The 21,010-nt window shown below is 40.1% G+C and overlaps 1 protein-coding gene and 1 long non-coding RNA gene across 6 annotated transcripts in view; both read right to left on the bottom strand.

Annotated features, from left to right (window-relative positions):
• Positions 1-1,958: 1,958 nt before the first annotated feature.
• On the bottom strand, positions 1,959-11,778 carry LOC125287476. The gene is made up of 3 exons (XR_007192368.1): positions 11,715-11,778; positions 2,449-2,561; positions 1,959-2,183 (listed from the first exon to the last, which is right to left on the bottom strand). It is a non-coding gene; the product is annotated as an uncharacterized LOC125287476 (long non-coding RNA).
• Positions 11,779-12,128: 350 nt separating this feature from the next.
• The window catches only part of baiap2b (BAR/IMD domain containing adaptor protein 2b), a 92,647-nt gene continuing 83,765 nt past the window's right edge, over positions 12,129-21,010 (bottom strand). For 3 of the 5 annotated variants that reach the window (XM_048233127.1, XM_048233125.1, XM_048233129.1), the window contains one exon: positions 17,276-19,893. In XM_048233127.1, coding sequence (XP_048089084.1) covers positions 19,863-19,893 — 31 coding nt within the window. In that variant the 3' untranslated portion in view covers positions 17,276-19,862. Of the gene's footprint in view, positions 14,013-14,676; positions 14,727-17,273; positions 19,894-20,996 lie in introns of those variants that run through there. The other 2 variants (XM_048233126.1, XM_048233128.1) reach the window with 2 other exon arrangements.

Consider the following 21,010-nt stretch of genomic DNA (forward strand, 5'->3'; position numbering starts at 1 on the left):
AAACAAATAGCGTGCGTGCGACAGAGGGAAAGTTCTTTGGTGTTGCTTTAAACTATTTCCTGTTTCCCATTCATGATGAGTGAATCTTTCCTGATTGCAGTAAATATCATGTCAGATTTTAACTGCCAATACGCTATCCACGATGGAGTTCAAATACTGTGGGGACAGTTCAGATCGCAATGCTGTAATCATAATCCAAAACAATTAGGAGAGGTTGGGGGGTCATTAGCTGAGTGAGATGTAACGTGAAGTGTTAGCCATAGAGGTTGTTGATCAGTATTGTATTTTTAAAGAATGATGAAGCCTTTCACATATTTTTTTCATGTTGAGATGAAGAAACAAAATGTGCTATATTTATCATGTAGTTACAAAGCCATCATTAATGAAGAGAAAACATGTATTCAAAAGCTAAGCTGCTTGATTGCATTGAAGAGAGTGTTTTTTTTTTTTACTTTAAATCATATGACATTTGTTAATTTATTTCTCATTATATTTTGGTAAATATCTACACAATGCAATGTTATAAGCACTATAAGGATGCAGTGTTGCATTGTGTTCACTTTATAGTTAAACAAATATGCAGTGCAATTGAACTGCTTTGCACTGATTTGCAGGGAGGGACTTACAGTGCTTATTACACTGTTATTACACGTGTTACAACACTGGAGAGCTGTGATGTAAAGCCTTTTATTATCTCTTAAAAACTTTCTATCACATATCACCCTCTTGTAAGTACACAGGCATTCTTTCTCCCCCTCATGTCTCCTTTATCTGTGCATGGACATCGCTCATAAGATGCTCTGTAAACAAAACAAAAAAACATGTACAGATGAAATATCCTGTCTTATCAGTCTGCTGTTTGCAGCTACTCACTCTATGTTTCCAAACTCTTTTTTAATAGCCAGCGTGCCAAGCAGAAATGAAAGAAAAAGAGACTACTCTCTACGCTCAGTGTTCATAGTTTGTTAGCATCTTGCAGCTTCTATCTTGTGTAATAGTTTAGTGAAGAGCCCACTAGATGGCGCTCTCTCTCTTCGTACTATTTTTGTATCTTGCAAAATAATTTTCAAAAGATAAAGCAGGGGGTACATGGATGATACCTTTATGTATATTTGCTGCCAAAGAGATGTATTGAAGTCATGTGACGCACAATGTTATTGACAGGGTTTTAATGTAAGGAGGTGGGACATAGACTGATTGCCATGGAGACTGTTTGATTGGCAGTGTTACGGTTGGTTGTTGTAGAGGAGAAAATGTGTGTTCCCCTTAATGTATGTACGTCACATGATAAAGTTGTTGTATCTACACGGCAAAGGTTAATAAATTAAATTTGACATGTGCGTGTCCTAACAGTCTTACACATAATGACGTATTTACTATCAATGAAAGGTTACTGTATGAGTAATAGCTTGGAGATACATTCAGTGAGCCATTCCTGAAACTCTTCTTACATGTAAAACACTATTAAGGCTTCCATACAAAGGACAGAGCTCTCTCATAGCTACTTCACTAGTGTGTGCTGTGTGTTCACTGTGTGCTGAGTGGGTTTCACTAATTCACAGATTGGGATAAATGCAGAGACCAAATTTCCCTCACAGGATCAAAATAGTATATATACTTACTTACTAATACTTCACTGAACATAACTTACACTGCAAGTATCACCAAAGTTGTCAAAGCATCACATTTCTAAAAATGTGTACTTTTCTGGCCAAAGACTAACTTGTCATCTTGAGGTAACAATGTACAGTAGATCACATTCTGAGGCAAACAAACTGTGTCTGGGTTTAACATGCCCTCACTATCTCCACCCCAGACCCCCACCCACACACTGTACTGTGCTGATATTGCACTGTAGTGCCTTGGATAAAAGCATATACTAAATGCTTAAGCCAGAGAACTACATGTGCATTAGCTTGTGTTAACCTGGATGACAAATCTGAGAAAAGAACAACTGAAACATTTGTGTATGTTTTTATTACTGTTATGATTGTTGTGTTCTATAAAATAGAAATTCGCACCGTCCTCATGCCCCCAAAAGCGAGCCGTAGGCAACGGTGGCAAGAAAAAACTCCCAGCTGGAAGCTGGAAGAAACCTTGGGAGGACCCAGGCTGTTGGGGGAACCCATCCTCCTTGGGCTGGTACTGGGACAGCAGATGGATGGAGCGATGTTCGAGAGAAGCTGAAACAGGAAAAGTCAGGCTTATTAGTTTCACAGTACGACTAATGTTTCCTTTACACCAGACAGAGTGAAACATCTGCCAGTATCCCTTCATTAAATGGAAGTCTACTTACATATCTAACCATGTATATAGTTGTGAAAGATGTGGTTAACATACAAAACAAATTCCAGATATTGACTGAAAGAAGCACAATTTACAGTTGCAATGATTTCCTGTTCATACAAGTAAGATTTTAAGTTAAAACTTCATCTTTACACTTACTACCTTTTTAGGAAGATGAGTTCCCGCTGGAGCGGAGAGATCTGCTTCCACCATGATTTCTCCTTGTCCTCTATGTTGTTTGATACTCATGTTTGTGTGGTCAGGACACATTTAGTCTACTTGGAGAGAATTCCTCTGATTAGTGTAACTAACCTTCTTGATCAGACCGTCTAAAGCTGCATACACACTGACAGCACTCGCTCGTCACCTCACCTCAACGTTTTGCATTCCCAATGTAGCCTACCTGTGTTTCACTTGTAATTTCTGAATTATATTAGCATGCCATAGGCTCTGTTAGTCTCTTATGGTTATGCCAAATCCCATAACCATCTCTGGATAGCATTACAGTACAGAGGTTTTTCTGGCATCATGCCATACAAGTTAACAACTATATCTGCAAAGAACATCAATCAATCTGCTATAGAACATCAATGTGTGGTGGCCGGTTTTGATTTCGTGCTGCCCAGCCACAGATTAGTCAACGTATGGAAAACACTGAAGGTGTAAAATTAAAAATATTTAGCAGCACATGTTATGCTTGACGAATCGACGCTCGTATTTTGCGTCGACATATTTTTTGTGTCGACGTCATCGATTACGTCGACGCGTTGTCCCAGCCCTAGTGGAAACCACCGTGATGCTTCTGTGGCCTCTTTGACAGCTCAGTAATACCACTATGCTGAGGTACGTTTTTAAGTCTACTTATTTTTTTACAAGCAAACTTTTAGCATGATCTTCAAATTCATTGTTATGCTATAGGCTATGTGCATCATGCGAATGAAAGATGGAAAACCGTCGGTAGTTCGGAACGCACGGCGAGATAAAAGAAAAGTTCACATTAAGCCTACAACTTAATAACATAACATTTCCAATTGGCCAGTTAGCACGTTAGCCAGCTTGTTGTGTAAACTGGGCTGTTGATGTTGTTTCACAGCCTTATCCTTGTGGGTAGGCTAGTTAGTTCGCTAGCATTAATTAGATTAGTCTCCTGATATCACTTTTTGTTGCGCTGCCACAAGCTTTTCTAGCTGCGGGGCAGAGCAGTAGAGACTGAAAGGCTATTCTATCCACTGCATTCTCCATCATGTCCGGCAACTTTTCAAGTTAGCCTACAAAATCAAAAGTTTGGCATTGCTATTGCCTCATGGTTTTTGAGTGTGTGACTTTCACACAAAAATCAATGCCGTCTGACCTAAAGAAGAGGACTAAGGAAGAGCTGATGGTGCTGGAGGTTGAAATAGAACAAGGCCAGAAGAGGGTTGATAAGGAGCTGAAACAAGAGACAGCCAACCTGACCTTGGCACATGATTTGACAAAAGAGAAGTCCGAGAGGGAGAATGAACGAAGAGATGTCGCCACTCGACCTACGTCCAGCGGTTTCAAGCGCACATCTACATTTAATTTCCTGTCTCAAACCTCATTGTAGTCCCATGGAGGCCAGTCAGGCTTGGACTCTCTAAACTCCAACTGCTCCTCTTTCCAAGAGAGGTGCTCATTCCCCCACAAATTAATATCTGTCCCAGACCTACCTCTCAGAGACCACTCGCATGAACCACCTTCCACCCTGATTTGTGCGACCAGTCTTGCAATTGTGGACAGGAGGAATGGAACAGTTACCACCATCCAGAGTGAGTTCAGGTTGATGAGTTTTGATTTTGTTAAAGTGAAATGGTAGGAGAACATTGACTGGACTTCTAAGTTTAGATTATATGTATTTCATTAAGTGATAATGTAGTCCCAACTAGGGAATATTCAATGATTTGCTTACTTTTTAGGAGCCAGAAATGAATGAAAGTTAGCTTGAATGCAGAATGGTCCATAATCATAATAATTGTGTTTAATTTTCAGTCTTTTATGAATAATATAGAGGACAGTGAAGAGGATGAGATGAAGAAGGATGACCCAACCCAGCGACTTAAGGAGTTACAGTACTTGGTCCTTGTGATGATTATGATGTTAATAATAATAACTAAATAAATGTTTAACTTTGATGACTGAAAGCGAAGGAAGTGTGAAGAATTTTCTGTGTAAAACATCTATCGGACAAGTTGCAAGATTCAGTTTGATGGCTAACGTCACAAAGTTAGCCACTTCCTTCCTTGCCTTATGCTGTCACTTTCTCCACTGCTTAAAAGACTAAATTGATTTGCACTGTGAATGCAAAGATTATTTTGACAGGCATAGGCTAAATAAAAATCGCTATTAGTCGGACTCAAAGTAGAATATTGAAAGAAGGGGGCACCAAGGCTACAGTGGCCTGTGAACCACTGATTTTCAAAGGGGCATCACGGCCAGCGCAAAGGGAAACGACGGACATGGCCGTTGTGGTCGCCTTGAAATTCCGAACCTGAAAGTTTTTCCATTAGGATTCGATGGACTGTGGACATTCTACAGGATTTCTTTATATTTCAATAGGATTCCAATATAATTCTGATTTCAATGTTGCCATTGTAAAGGATTCTAGAGGTCTAATGGTGCAGTCCTATAGGATTTTCATGGTATGGTATTTAGCAGGTGCCTTTGTCCAAAGCGACATACACATAACAACAATACAATACTTACATTTAACAGTAAACAATTTAAAAAGTTGGTAGGGAGAATGGCAATAATAAACCTGCCAGGCTAAGAGCCAAAGAAATCCCCCTGTATATTCACTCCAAGTTGGCCTACCATAACTTACCAACTCTACACTGTAGACCATAAACTGGCTATTTATATGACCAATGTATTTGTTCAACTGTATGAAGCAGAATTACGCACTACTTGGAACGTAACACATTTTTGTTGGCAGGAGAGAGAATGACAGCGATTAACAAATTGCACTTGTTGCTGGTTACCAATAAATAGGGCCTACTATATATTTTTTTTGCAAACAACAAAAACAGAAAGGATGGAGACAGCAAAGCTAGAGATGGGCAGGAACAAGGTCAATTGGTAGAAATGCTTGTCAAAACTAGGAGCTGGATGTGTGGATGAATGAAGCACAAGTATGCTTTATAAGCATGCACACTGTTTAAAGTTAGGCTAGGCTACACGGTAAACTAAGTAAACCAAAGTTAAATTTAGCTTTTTTAGGGCTGGATAAAGTTGACCAAATGGATATAGGCTGTTAGGCGTGAATAAAGTAGGCTACTTTGTTGCTCAAACCCTTCCAAGTGGGGACGGATGTTGACATTTTCCGTATTTTGCGTGAGAAAACCGGAAAATCTCCCTTATTTTCATTGTTCAATGTTGACAGAGCTATGGAACGAAAGAGAACGTTATATGGCGACAGAAATCAACAATCAAACAAGCCACTTTGATTTTTTGCTGTTTTCATTAATACAAAAGATGGGTGACCCCCCCTCCTAGACAAAAAAAAGTTAGGTGACCCTCCCCTCAACAAAGAATAAAAAGACATGACCCCCCCTATTTTCCTCCGGTGGCCCCGTTTATAAATAACGAACGGTCCCTTAAACACGAACATCGGAAAACAATATAAAGAGCAATATGCTGCTGTTGTTATTCAAACTCAGAAATTAGTTATATTTAGTATTTTGTGTTATTGTTATGATAGAGATTGAATTAATAAGAAATCTGTACAATTTTTTGCAGACTGGTTTTTGTTGTAGGGGCCTACCCCGAACAAACCCTGTTTGCCTTGCCCTGGAACCCTTGGATTTACCCTCTGGATTTCTCTCATCATCCTGGATTTGGATTCATCATCATCTACATCAATTTGCCCCTTCCTTTTGGACTGCCGGTTAGGCTACATATCATCATCAGAGGCGGACAGAGTACACAGCTTCATAACTTGAGTAAAAGTACAGATACCCTTTGCCAAATTTGACTCAAGTAGAAGTAAAAGTACAACAGTCAGATGTTCACTTAAGTAAAAGTACTAAAGTACTTGTTTTTAAAAGTACTTGAGTATCAAGAGTACAAGAGTAGCCTACATTTTCTAAATATTGCATTACTACTGCCACAGTGCTTACATTTACAGAAACGTCCTACATAGAGTTATGAAAAATGTTAATGTTAATACCTTGGAGAATGTAAAAGGAATTGAAAGTAAAATCAAGTAATTTTCATCTTTTTACCATGTTGCCAGGGATGGGCAGTATTTCTAATACATGTATTTAAAATATGTATTTAAAATACAAAATACTATTTTTTAATTGAAACACTTGAAGCGAAAACTATCATTAAAGGTGCCATGTGTAAGAATTGAGGTAAAAATATCCAAAAAATGAGCTACACGCATCAAAAGAATGAGAGGAAATAAGGGTGATGATGTCATTAAAAAAATGACAAGGTATAGTGCTGAAGAGATATCAACCTGAATTAGCATGCTAAATTACTAGCCACAGCCTGACAAGTGTCATAATACCAGTTTCGGCCATGGGAGGCAGTATGCGGGTAACATAACCGCCAGCCAACACGTGTCTCGGTTGTTACTCTAGGGTAGACAAACTCACTTTCTGGGGGTATACTGCCCCATCTTTTATGGAATGTGGAGTATGAATTGATTTTTTGGCAGACATTACACATGGCACCTTTAACTTGTTCAGAAAATTGAAATAGTCTGGCGAGGTGGAGCCACAGGTTGGCACATTCCCGGGATGGACCTGCTGCGTCTTCATCCATTGTTTCGTCCATGGTTTCATCTCTTATCTAAATCTGACCATAGAGTTGACTTTGGCTAGCCTAGAAATCTAGACGGACCCTAGCGGCGGCAAATTAATTTGCTCAGCCTTTACGTCTAGTATCAAACCATAGGAATTTCTATTGGCTGACGCCGTGGATGTCATCCAATCACAGCGCTCTATTTTGTTAGAGAGTCTTAAGGCGGGCTTAACAGGATAACGACAGTCCTGCGACGTGAACAACAAGGAAGGTGGCTATGGCGAACGAAGAGCGGTTGTTTGAATTGGCGTTGGCGTCAACTTTGGAGGAGTTGGACTTTTCTTTGAAAGTTGAGCAACACAATGCACTTAAGTCATTCCTTTCGAAGAAGGATGCATTTGCCATTTTGCTGACCGGATACGGATATGGTCGTAGCGCTGGCCTATTGCATGCCTAGGCAGTTTGAAAGACAATTCTCTACCCGCCCCTTGGATTAAGTGAGGTGAATGGGTCGATTCCAGACTATACATTTCAATGATATAGGATGGCCCGCCAGGCTAAGGCCTCCAGTAATCGTCCCAACTTTAAACAACACACAATTTCTTCACAGCTCAGACGATTAATAAAAACAATAAAAGGCTACATTGATAAATAGCAAGGGCAACAGGATTGGATTCTATAATAGCCTACGCACAAGAACTTCAACCGAAAGGTTAGTCCCGTCTCAAGGAGTCCAAGAGTGCGCCTCACACAAACCAGCTCCGTTGAACAGTGTATTTTTCGTGTTTAAGAGCTAAAAAAGTTGATTAGAGAGTCACATTTGAAATGTTGGGTAGCCTAAATTATATAGCCTATAGCCCGTGCATCTCAGAGGAAGAGATTTTGGAGAGGGAGAGAGGATTTAACCTAGGTGATGATTATTTGTGTCTGGTGGTAATTAGACTTGAGTATGGATACCTACGAATTGTTTTGAATAAAAAAAGATAACACAACAAATGAAATGTGACCCTGCAAGGCGGAACCAGTCGTTTTGGTAAAATTTACAAAATTAAGTTATTGTACTCACACGAACGGCCATAAACTAAGCTTTCCAACAATATGTATATCGAGGGTATTGCAAATAGTATTGGGTGTTGGATATAGTCGCCGACCCTATTTGGAGGTAAGGATATCCTTCAAGAAACAAGGTTATCGCAGTTGCTGTGAGACAAATGGCCCTTCTCCAGCCTCTCTCAAAATCAAAACACACCCAATTCACGCTTGGACTTTACGATTATGTTTCTAAATGTTGGGACTGATGGACACTGAACTCTGGGGGTTATTTGAACGTTCGTTGTGAAGTGGTTTACTGTAAAAGGAGCGTCGGATATCCCGCCTGTCTTTGCACAATTATAGGGCAATGATAATGCATGCGCTAGCCTAAAGTCGAGAGAAAGCCTAAATAAATATGCAGACATGTTATGTGCAATTCAACAACTGCACGCCTGACATATAAAAGATATAGGCCTAGCCTACATTATTGTGTAGTAAATTGAGTTTATCTAACCTGCAAGCCAAAATGCGTTGCACATGGCTTTATCATTGTCCTCTAAAATGCAATATAAGCAACTATATCGCACATCCAGTTTGAACACCCTGATGGACACTGAACTTAGGCTACTGGAGCGTAAGAATTCCATCCGTCTTTGCGCAATTGGCCATTGATTGACGGCCATTAATTAATTAATATAGGTGGCCTGCACGCACAGAGTTTGTTTGATGCATGGAGTTTCCGACCGTTTTCCCTTGAGAGCTTAGAGAATAAAATGAGGAGAGCTACCTGTGTTATACATATTGTGTAACATTTATTCACATGGCCAGTTCAAAATCACCTAAGGTTTTGACTGAAATGTGTGCCGATATCAATTAGGCCTATTGGGAAAAACATTGTTTAGTGGATGGTGGGTGGATTGTTGATGTAGCTGCAGGTGCAGATGACATGACTACAACTCATCCATGCATATAGAATGTTGGAATTTGATAGGATACAGGAACTGCAGAGATAAATTGAAAATGAGGATTGGTAGCCTAATGTCGGAATAGCGGTAGGTCTACTAAAAAAAATCGGAGTAGGGGCATGTCTAAATAGAGGCATGTCGTAATAGAGGGTTGTCGTAATAACGGGATGTCATAATAAAGAGTGAACCCCGAAAAGGACAACCCTTCTCTGAGATGAGACAATCAGAAAGCCTTAATGTGTGTATTTTGCAATTGGAACTGGACAGTCCCTTAGAGAGAAGCTGAACTCCAGAAACCCCCACGTCATTGTCACTCAGGTGTAGCTGTTGTAGGGAGTTTGGTGATTGCAGAACTGAAGCCACAATCTCATAAGATTTATCTGTGAGTTTACAGTCAGCAAGCCTGACGAGAAGATTCAAGAATTTTCTTAACGTCTCAACAGCAAAACGAGGCACAGCAGAGTAACTCGCTGTGGTTCACTCTTGTGAAAAATTATTTCAGAAAATTGTCAGCATGCTTATACTTTCTTATAGAATTTTTGTATTTGCCTCTCTATTGGAATCTTGTCTTGAACTTGTATAGGCCTAGCATCCTACAGGATTTCTTTCTATTTCAATAAGATTCTGATTTCACTGCTGGTATTTTAATGGATTCTGGAGGTCTAATGATCCAGTCCTATATGATTTAAAATGTCTGAATGGATTTTCATCATGATTATACTTTCTTATTGGATTTTGTATTGCCTCTCTATTGGATTCTTGGCTTGAACTTGTATAGGCCTAGCCTCCTACAGGATTTTTTTTTTAAATATTTCAATAGGATTCCAATTTCACTGTTGGTATTATAAAATATTCTGGAGGTCTAATGGTGCAGTCAAGGGTGTAGGTTTGGTCTGAGCTTTGGTGGGGTCACTACCCCCCCGCCCTGAATTTTTTTTAAAGAAACATGATGGGTGCCTGACTTTAACTTTGTATGATGCATTACCTACTGATGCATATGCAGTAAAACATTTAGTCAAAACACCATGTCAAATTTACCTGTAGCCCTGAATCTCCCCTATCTGAGCAACAACTTGACTGGGGTCCCTCTGTCACTTTATAAATAAAATATTGATGTGCAGTGACTCAAATCTCGAAGAAGAAGACCAGTAGTATTCACTAGGTCTATAACTAGCCTAAAACTAGCTAACACAAAAAAAAAAACACCATGTCCCTGTAAGTGACCCTGCCACACCACCGCTATCTGATAAAGGGAGCGGCTGGGTTGCTTTTTCTGTCTGACAAAGTAACACATCGATTGCTGTTATGAGTGAGAAAATGATTGGAAACAATGTTTTGCATTCATGCTCCATCTCCAGCATGTCAAGCCCATATAAATGCATTTGTTTTTACTGACATCCTTGTGCCATTTTCATTCATTTTTGCAAACATGTATAGAATTGCTGGTGAAAAGCAGGCATTTCCTTTCATTAGTAACCATTATCATAGTACACAAATCTGCTAGCGCGATATAGCTGTGCAGTGTGCAGTAATGTGCAATCCTATAGGATTGAAAATGTCCAATAGGATTTTCATCATGATGCTTTCTTACAGGATTTTGTATTGCCTCTCTATGATTCTTGGCTTGAACTTGTATATTGGCCTGACCTACACCCACTGTGATTTTACAATCCACATGTCATGCACACTATCAGGGAAACCAATTCACAACAATATAAAATCTATATTCTGGATAAGGTTACAGTCAAAGAACCAAATAATACTATTTAAAACATAAATTAAGAAAAAATAATGTCAATAACAAAACTTACACTGTTCTGTAAAACATTGGATTGTCAGGCCTTTTGGAGTCATGTCAATGTAGGTTAGCTGATGAAGTGGTTGTCAATAAACTATAGGTAGTCTAGTAGGCCTAATATTTTTGTATTGTGCCTTAAAGGTGTTCCAAAATGTAATGTTGGTTAGAAATAGGCTTATAATAATAAAACAAATTACATTACATTAGCATTTTATTTTCTTCCATTGAGATTTTACAGGATTATGTTAATCCTATAGGATATCTTGATATTTCAACATTCCAATGGGATTTGTATTTTCTCTGTCACAGTCCTATAGGATTCTCAACTGTTAGGCCTACTGGTTTTGTCCTACCCTACTGGTTTTGTCCTACCCTCACTGACATTTCTTTCACTATTCAACACATGATAATATTAGTCTCCCAGTCCAGATAAAGTTGGGTGGATGTTTTTACATAAGAAAGGTAAAGGTAATTTGTTTTGATGTTTCAGTCAATTCACATACACAAACACACAATTCTACGTATTTGAAAAACGTTCACGGATATGCAGATTATACCACTGTTTTCATGTTCACACATTAGCAAAAGTAATCAAACCATCAGTCCAAACGAACTTTGGTCCGGACTAAGCGGCCTATGAACGGTCTGTGAATGCGCCTTTATTATAAATTACATGGTTTTGGTATGTTTTGTAGTACTGTGTAGTACTGGCTGCTCTTTATATCAGTAGGCCTAATATTTTGCAGTCACTTCTGTTGAAGAACGGTGGGGTCGTTTGAGTTGAGTCACAAAGCATGCTGTATGTAGTCGAATATACATTCACCAACTACTGCAAAAACCATGTAGCCAAACATGTAAATCAAACTTACCAATATCTCTAATGTTCTTGTAGTCTATTTGATTTTACTCTGTAGTCTATCCAGTGAGCTGCTGGTTGGCATGTACAAGTAAAGGTTCTGCTTTATTACACAGGGCTTAATGATTATGACATCATAATGACAAGAATATTGTGATGCTGTCTGTGTAATAATGTAATTTTTCTATCCACTTTTTTTTATTCTGTTCACATTCATTAAAAAATATATCTCGCTCCAAACCAGCTGCCATGCACTCGCCACACATCCGGTGTGAATTGGGCATTACTCTCATGTGCACTACAGTTATTCTTGTGTGCACTAATGCAGCATGGGTAGCAATGATGTTTGACAAAGTCTCATGTATAATATAAAATGGCAGACATTATCAATGAATAGTCTTGATTTTTTATTTAAACTTTTAGGGTGCATGGCATTTGCTTTATTTGTTATTAGAACAGGCAGTGCTTTGTCATTAAAGATACACATTGAGAGAACTGCTAATAATGGTGAGCCAATACAGTACAGTACATATAGAAAATATTACAAAAAATCTGAAAATACATCTTTACAGATTGTGCTTGAGTAACACACACACACACACATTTATGTTGATTTCAATTATTTGTGTTGCAGAGAAGGGGGCCATATCCCTTTATATGTACCGGTAGCTGCTACCTTCTCTCTCCCTCTCTTTCTCTCTCACTCTCACACACACACACAATTTATTCACAAATGTATTATCCACAGTGTTTTCAGACAAAATGCTCCAATTAGATGATTTCCTCTGCATCAACACTATATTTTACATTACTTTCCCTTGACAATATATTAATGCAGACATTGTTTTATGAATTGCAAACTATTTGTTTTTATCATAATGGAAGGCTGTGCTATTTACAAATACCAAGATTACATAAAAAATCACAACAACTATAATGAATATATATCTGCATTAGAAACATGAGAAATGCTGAAATTCTTTGGGTAGCTATGTGACTCGTTTGTACATTGAGCACCATAGATATTTTTGCTTTGAAGAAAACCCATCTCTTCTGTATGTTATGACTTACACTCTTAAATGCACTCTCTTTTGACAGTGTTAAGTCCATGGTCCATCGCTTTATGTATTGTAAAATACTCACAGAGAAAGCATAGGCTTTTATTCAAAAGCTCTATAGTCATAAATCAGCAACTCATACTTGTTACACAGCTGCAGAAAATGTAGCTTCTAAACGGGTCCCTAAAAGTTTAAAATATTAAATACTGTACATTGTACACCGTACATCAATGTTGTGAATCAAATACCTACCGCATGTTAGTGTACACAGCATATAAAAAAATACTCAGCAATAAAAAGTTTCATATGATGTTCAAGGCTTTTACAAGTGTTCTTAATCTTTTCCAAGTTGTTAAGCACCTAAGAAAAGTCTGACTGCGTTTTCCTTAAATTCAACACGATGGTATTTCATCATGCAGCGGCAGTCCTTAAAACGAATTAAAACCTAAACAAAACAAAAAATGACAAAAAAGCCGACACAATCAATGTATTAATACATAATATTGAGTCGATATACAGCGGAAGTAGCCCTGGAATTGGCAGAGGGGAGAACGATGCCTGTGAGATATCAGGAGTTCAGGACAGTTTGTAGTCCTCATCAGCTATGAGTTCCATCCAACACTTTGTCCACTTCCAACACTCAAGTGGACAAAGCCTGACTAAGACAGACCTCTGCCAGGCTTGACTCTGTGTCCATGTGGGTTCAGAGAACATGGAGCCCAGTGGGCGTGGAGCTGAGCCCAGCCTGTGTGGGTAAGTGCTGGCCGAGGGGAACGTTAGTCAGTCAGACAGTTTCTCCTGGGAGGTGGAGGCAGCTCTGGCAGCCCACTCTGGTAACATGAAACAACAAATACTGTTGTTGTTGTGGTTGTTGTATGTGCTGGCCAGGGGGAGAGTCAGACAATTTCTCCTGGTAGGGGGGAGGCGGCTCTGGCGGCTATAGTAACAATAACAACCAATATTTTTGTTGTTGTTGTTGCATGTGATGACCGAGGGGAATTCAGTCAGTTATTCCTGGGCAGTGGAGAGGCAGCTCTGGCGGCTGGCTCTGGTAACAACAACAAATACTACTACTGTTGTTGTTGTTGTTGTATGGTGCTGGCCGAGGGGAAGTCAGTCAGTTTCTCCTGTGCGGTGGAGGCAGCTCTGGCGGCTGGCTCTAGTACAGGATGGGGGAGGTGCAGCTGTGGGTGGAGGCTGCCCGCGGCCTGGCTGAGATGCTGGATGGGCGTCGGCCCGACTGATAGCGGTGGCTGCAGAGTGGGAGATGGCAGAGAGGGTGGAGGTTGGGTATATAGAGAGGGGGAGATGGGGGTATATAGAGAGATATAGAGTTGACAGTTGGGAATGGTGGAGGGTTTGAGGGCAGTTGGGAGAGATATTCAGAAGGTAAGAGACAGAGAGATAGTCGTTAGTTTAAGAAAAAGCAAGGTAGGCACCTATAGCTATATGACAGTAATGGATAAAATTCACTGTACTCCTTGCTCAAAAGCTGCAGGATACATGCACACAGTGAGTAGGGGTGTGTGTGTGTGTGTGTGTGGGGGGGGGCAGCATGGAGGAGTCACAGGATGATATGCAAATAAATAAATGAACAATGAAGTAATGGCATTTGAAAGGTGGACTGCATTCCAGCGGAATATGAGCAAGACTAAAAGTGTTTTTCTCCCTCTACGATTTACAGCATACCAGACAGCTGTTAAAGAGGTGATGACGTTGTCAGCGGGCGTGCAATCAAAGAGAAGCCTTTCCAATCCGCAGGATAAGAGAAGGCCAAATGGGAAACCATGTGAGAAATGGTACATGATCAACAAAGAAAGAACAGAGACATGCCATGCATGAAGACTGTGAAATGACAGTGTTACATGAGATGAGCTTTGGTTGACCAACACACACGATTTGCATCATGTCACTTACAGAGCTGTGGAGGTGTGCTCACTCATAAATGGGCTAAATCTGAGTCCTTGCTGCAATGGGGTAAAAACACCTGCAGGGTTAGTTCAACGATCTGCAATACTGTCAACGTACATCCGTACAGAACAGAAGAAACCAAACAGTTCAACTAGTTCAACAGTTACAGGCAAGACATTGCTGAGAAGTAAGGATGCACTGATATATGGGCCAACATTGGTATTGGCCAATATGGGCCTTGTTTACTGATATCAGCTAATTTATACTGTATGGCATATTGGCTGATATTTATGTTATGCGGCATCAATTCTGCGCTAGGTAAATATTTTGCTATGGAAGCCTGAAAGACTTGAAAATGGTCCAGTTATTTTTTTAATGAATATTTTTATTTCCACTCTACTAAAGGGTATAATTAACAACAAAAACAAAGTAAACAAACAAAGAAAAAGATATCGTATCGGCCAAATTGTTATTTTATACATAATATCAGCCCAGAATTTCTCTATCGGTGCATCCCTACTGAAAAGGAATATAAATGGCTTATGAAATCATAAAACATTAATAAATGCATAGTGACTGTTTAGTATAATGACACATGAAGAATGTTTTACAGTTAGAGCATACTGTATACATCAATATATAATTCAAATGATTAACATCATCAGTTGACCTCAAACTGACTTGGTACAACAAGTACAACAAACTCGTACAGAAAACCATGCGTAAAATGAAATGTTGGCCGATTAATTTCCAAGACAATGGTGCAGGCAGGCAGGTGTACCAACAGGCCAAAAAATAAAACTCACACACTAAACATAATACCCATACACAGACATGCATGTGTCCACTCAAACACGCACGCGCGCACACACACACACACACATGTGTGGCCCGCTGTAAGTCCATACTCACACACTCCTGCATGCTGAGGTGAGGATGGGTGTGTTCGGGAAAATAGGTTCAGGGGTCAGAGGTGAAAGGGTCAAACTGGCCATTGTGTGTGGGTGCATGCAGCAAGCTTCAAGAGAGAGAGAGAGTGACCAGGGTGACTTTCTCCTGCTCAGTAGTGGCCCATGTCCAGGGCACTGGAGCCAAATGCTTTCGGTAGGCAGCTCTGGGGTGCATTTTGTGAGGGTTGCAGGGAGGCTACACCGGGTACGTGACTGAAGTGTTCGCTTCAACTGTAGTTAGTTCAACTGTAATGGAACTGGCTACACCAGACGTGACATTGGTGCACATGTTAAACATTTTAGACCAGTCCTCAAAACTATTGCGCTTCACGAACGGAGCGCTTCACTTGCGGCCCTGGCGTACCCTGGTGTCTTAGGAGAGGGAGGGTTCAAAATGGTGGTCTATCTAACTGCCCAGTTCAGGCCTCCTTGTGGCCAACTGACTCTGAAATAGATCTGGCATAACGCACAACACACAGCCCCTGTCCTCATCTGACCCTTGGTTCAGCAGCACAAGTCCTTTCTACAGTAAGCTGGAATCTGCTGGACAGTTCGATTGCGTTGAGTAACTAGTTTTTTCTCTACTTTGAACACTACGTGCCAGAAATGTAACCACTGAGGAAACAAACCTTATCCCTATTGCATTGCTCTTCAAATAAATTAAATAAACTGTGGGCGTTTGCAGTAAGGACTATCGGAAAAAAAATGTCAAGAAGTGATTTTGAGGGAAATCAAAATTCTACTGTCCCTCATAATATACTCATATATATTATTATTATATGAGTATATTAGTATTATTTTATATTATTATATAAAGATATTCAATACATACACTGCACTATTCATGCCAAAACTGTGGAATGTGTGTTTCCTTACTGAGAAGAGAACTTGCTGGCATGTAACCTATATGCTGCATCTGTTTCTGTCAAAAGCATATTTTACATGTGGATACAAACTGGTGAGACAGGCAAAGGCACTGCAGTGCTGAGAGAGAGAGCTGCTCCATTTTAACTGTGGAGTTTTGTCAGCTCTGTACAGTCAAACAGATCTCCATCAGTGCCTTTCCATTCACTATCATTTATACAGTGGCCACAGCAAAAGTGCTGTGCCTGTGCCAACTGAACCAATATAAACTTCGGTGGGACTCCGATCTGACAGACAATCCCTCAGCTGTCTTGACTTAAAAGAGCAAGGCAGAGAGAGACGATCAGGGGCGTATTCCAAGTACATAGTTTAGTGAAGTTAACTCAGAGTAAGTGGTAAACCTCCTAATACTTTGAAGTTGTACTTGAATAAGACATAGACTTTGCACTGGAAATGTACTTGCAATGACACTCTCCTGCACTATTGTACCATTGCACCTTTCTGCATTTTTTCCACACCACTCCTTTAACAGGTTACAAACTAACCTTACTGTGATGGCACACTATTGATATCTTCCCTTATATTTGTGTGGTATGTATGTGTGTGTCATGTCTGTGTGCCTATGTGTATGTATGACGTGTATAAGCTACTGGACACCTTAATTTCCTTCAGGATCAATAAAGCATCTCTATCTTTCAATCTATCTACCTACCTATCTATCTATCTATCTATAAAAGAAGAGCTGTATGGTTTCACTCTCCTAACAAACCAATGGCATAGGGCTCTTGTTGTAGGAGGTTTACCGCTTACTCTGAGTTAACTCACCCAGGTTTGTCACTAAACCATGTACTTGGAACCCCCCCCCTGGAGAGGGTGAGGTGAGGAAGAACGAGAGAGGAGGAGCAGCAGAGCTCTCATCTGAAGAAAGGTTTATTTCACTTTTCAGAAGTAGAAAGTCACCATACATTTTGCAGTCATCATTGTACAGTGTTAACACTTGTGTCTGACACATGCATTTGATAGCAGTAATAATAATAATAATCAAGTCATATTATTATTGGTGTTGTTATTATGTACATTGTCAAGACCTTTACAACAGAGAGAAGGTGTGCATTCCCAAAAAGAAATGAGAAGGGGGTGGGGGGGGGCAGCAACGACCCAGGTGGACAGGGGCTGGCGTTACCTTTGAGCTTTACATTTTTAATGGAGAAAGAAGAAACATTGACAGCTCCCAGTCGTGGACACTTTGCTTTTGTCTCTGAATTCATCGAAACAAGAAATAGAGGGTTTTGGTATCCAGTAGGAGAGGGAATTCTTTGGGTCAGTCAGACATGCACTCTCACACTCTCTCATACTATTTTCACAAACGCACAGACAGACTGATCAAGAGAGAGAGACACATAGAGAAGTGAAAACATTCAAGACCTTTTGAAGGGTTCTGATTTCTCTATTTTTATGGCATTTCTTTCAAAACAGGTGTGTCTGTGTGTGCAAGTAATGCCTGAGATTCAGGAACATCAGAAAGGTTGGGGAAGGCAGGGTGGGGGTTACTGGTAAAGGTAGGTGGATGGGGCTTGGGATAGGCTTCTTTGATGTCCTGGGCTGTACTCTGGTTGGTTAAGCACTGACTATCGCCAGCGTTTGACCTTTGATCTCACTGTTACCATGCTCTCTGCATGCTCTCCCTAGTCACATTCTGTAATTTCTTTACAGAAACAGTAGCACCAGAAAGCTAGGTGACATGGATAATAAACAAAATGTCTCCCAAAAATAAAATGGCACGAAGGTAGTGATTAAGAAAATCAACCCCCATCACATATTGTAAATATATATATTAAAAAAAAGTCACTCTTACCGAGTGAATGAAAAATTTTGGTCCAATTAATTTTATTATTGCCACTGGTTTATGTACATTGTCTATGTGATTTCTTTAAAGCAATCTACAGTTGATATATATTATTGTGCCCCGCAAGGGCTACTGAACCAAAAAGGAAAAACAATCACTGTTACTACAAGTTGTTTCGTCATGAAATTACATAAATGGGCCACTGTTAGCATAAATGTATGCTCAAATGGTCCAAGGGGTAGCAATCCACTCAAATACTGTATATTACTTACAACTGATATTACTTTGTACAACAGATAGAATACTTGAAAGTCTGAATGCTAAAGTTACACTGAGAACTGTTAAATTAGTATTGCACCATTAAGTCAAAATTTCTGTACTCATATGTGTCATGTAAAGTTCTATAGCATAATAGAGTTCAGTGGTCCTCCATATCAGTAGACTGGCAAGAACAACATGAGTCATTTCATCTGCTAACATAATCATAACATACGGGTGCAGTGAAATAGAGGAAGCTGTTGCTTTGGCAACAGGGTTTAAACCAATATTTGTCTAAAGCACCTGATCTGTGTGCCTTTTCTTTCATGCATGATCCACAAACTTAAATGTCAAATTCTTCTCCCCTTGCTATAATAAGGGCTTACTCCCAACTGTCTGTCACCTGAAGCAAAAACAATTTTATTACAGGACTAATTAAACCTAAGAATGCAATAAACAAGCTATGGGGGGGAAGTCAGGTGCCTCCTGTTTTTAGGCTTGTTGTGTAGACCCTTTCTCTCTGTAATGTGCAACCTTCTATCTAAAGAATTGTTGGAATTAATTATTTGCCATATAAAAAAAAGAGTTAATTTATAAAGTAATTCATAAGAGAACAATACATGTAGTCATTTCATAACATGTGACATATTGCATTAACATAAACAATACATTCTTATATACAGTCTTTGTTCTCGTTGGCTATTTTAAAGTGACCATCTCAGGGCATTGCCATGTCTGTGCAAACATGTACATGCATGAAAGACAAGCAAGAAAGAAAAACAGATTCATCAGGAACCGATCCATTCCAGTTATTTTGTCTTTTTTTATTTGTTTGTTTGCTTTTTTTATTTTAAAAGCAGTCCTCGCGGCGGGCAAAGTTCTGCTGGACCATGAGGGTTCTGCTGTCGATTATGGAAGGTTCTTGCGTTCAGTGCTCTGGTTCCACCAGAAACATTCCTTTTTCCCCTCTGGGGCTTGGCTTGCTTGCCCAGGTGAAGAAGCATCAGGCAAGGGTTGGTGGAGGGTTGGTGGAGCGTGTGGGGAGGGGGAGAGAGAGGCTACCAGAGGAAGGAGTGAATAGAGAACAGCGTGGAGGGATGGGTTGAGTGGTTGGGGAGGTGAGGAGGAGGAGGAGGAGAAGCGAGGTGTGGCGAGGAGGAAGAAGGTGTCAAGTGGAGGCTCTGTCCTATCGCAGGGTTGTGTTCTGAATCTGTTTGTGTGTCTCTCGTTCTCTCTCTGTCTCTCTCTCTCTCTCTCTCTTGCTTTCCTAGTCCTCACACTGTCGAAATCAATTTGACCTCCGAACTGTGGAACAAACAGAAGGAGAGGCTGCTACAGCAAGTCTGACCACAGGAACAACACTCAGAGACACAGAGTAGCAGAGTGGGTAGTCATTAACATGCGATAAAAAAATTAACTTGAGATGCATTTTGGGTAATGTATTTCTTTGAAGGTTATGAGACACAGTATAGTAGAGAGGGCACATGGACACAATGGAAACAGACGGGCAAAACTGTCCCATTGAACTCTATGATAACCACAGTCGTCAAAGGGCTAAAATCGGCAGTGATTAACATGTGATTAAAAATGAACTTGAGATGCATTTTGGGTAATGTATTTCTTTGAAGGTTATGAAACATTACATCTGTATAAATGTCTACACTTAAGGTCAACAACATTAAATAAAAAAATGAACACAGAGGGGTGAGCAGAGCAAGCAGAAGCAAGGATAATAAAATAAAATAAAACTTAAATGAAGCAAAACCAAGGAAGATGGTATAAGGTATAGGTAAGAATGACTACTGTCTATTCAAATGCTGCCAAGGAAAACAAATTTGTGTTTGACGTTTGCTCTAAGTAAATCGGATCAATGGCAATTGTGGTGAGTTGAGACAAAGGTAAATTCTCCCATAGATTGACACAAACACACACACACACAGGCAGAGCATTTGGCTGGCCTGTTGTGCACCACGGTGTTGTCTTTGAATCCATACTCAAGTGCTTTAGCGTTTCTGTGTGGGTGGGTGGTGCGGGGGTGATGCTGGACACTGGCTGCTTTGTCAAATTAATTGGCTTGGCTCAGAGTCAAACACCGGAGTCCCATCTCTGTATACGGCTCTAGTCCAGAGAGCACTACTCCCTCCACTGTAAAAAAAACATGTCTGCACAAGCTTTCGAAAGACAAAATGGATTTTGGTTCTATTTCATTTGGTAAGAATCTATGGGAGAAACTACCCAAAGAGCTGCATGTTGCACGCCAAAAAAAAGAAAGCTTCACCTAAAGGCGTCTAAAGACTTATCAGCGAATGGAGGCAAACCCATTCAGGCAGAGGGCCCTCACACAGTGGTTGTGTGGGACCCAAGCGGCCTGGCATGGGTTTGGGTGTACCAGTTGGTAACCTGCCCACCTTTCCAACACTTT

Source organism: Alosa alosa, chromosome 22 (genome assembly GCF_017589495.1).
Source record: "Alosa alosa isolate M-15738 ecotype Scorff River chromosome 22, AALO_Geno_1.1, whole genome shotgun sequence".
Lineage (NCBI taxonomy): Eukaryota > Metazoa > Chordata > Actinopteri > Clupeiformes > Clupeidae > Alosa > Alosa alosa.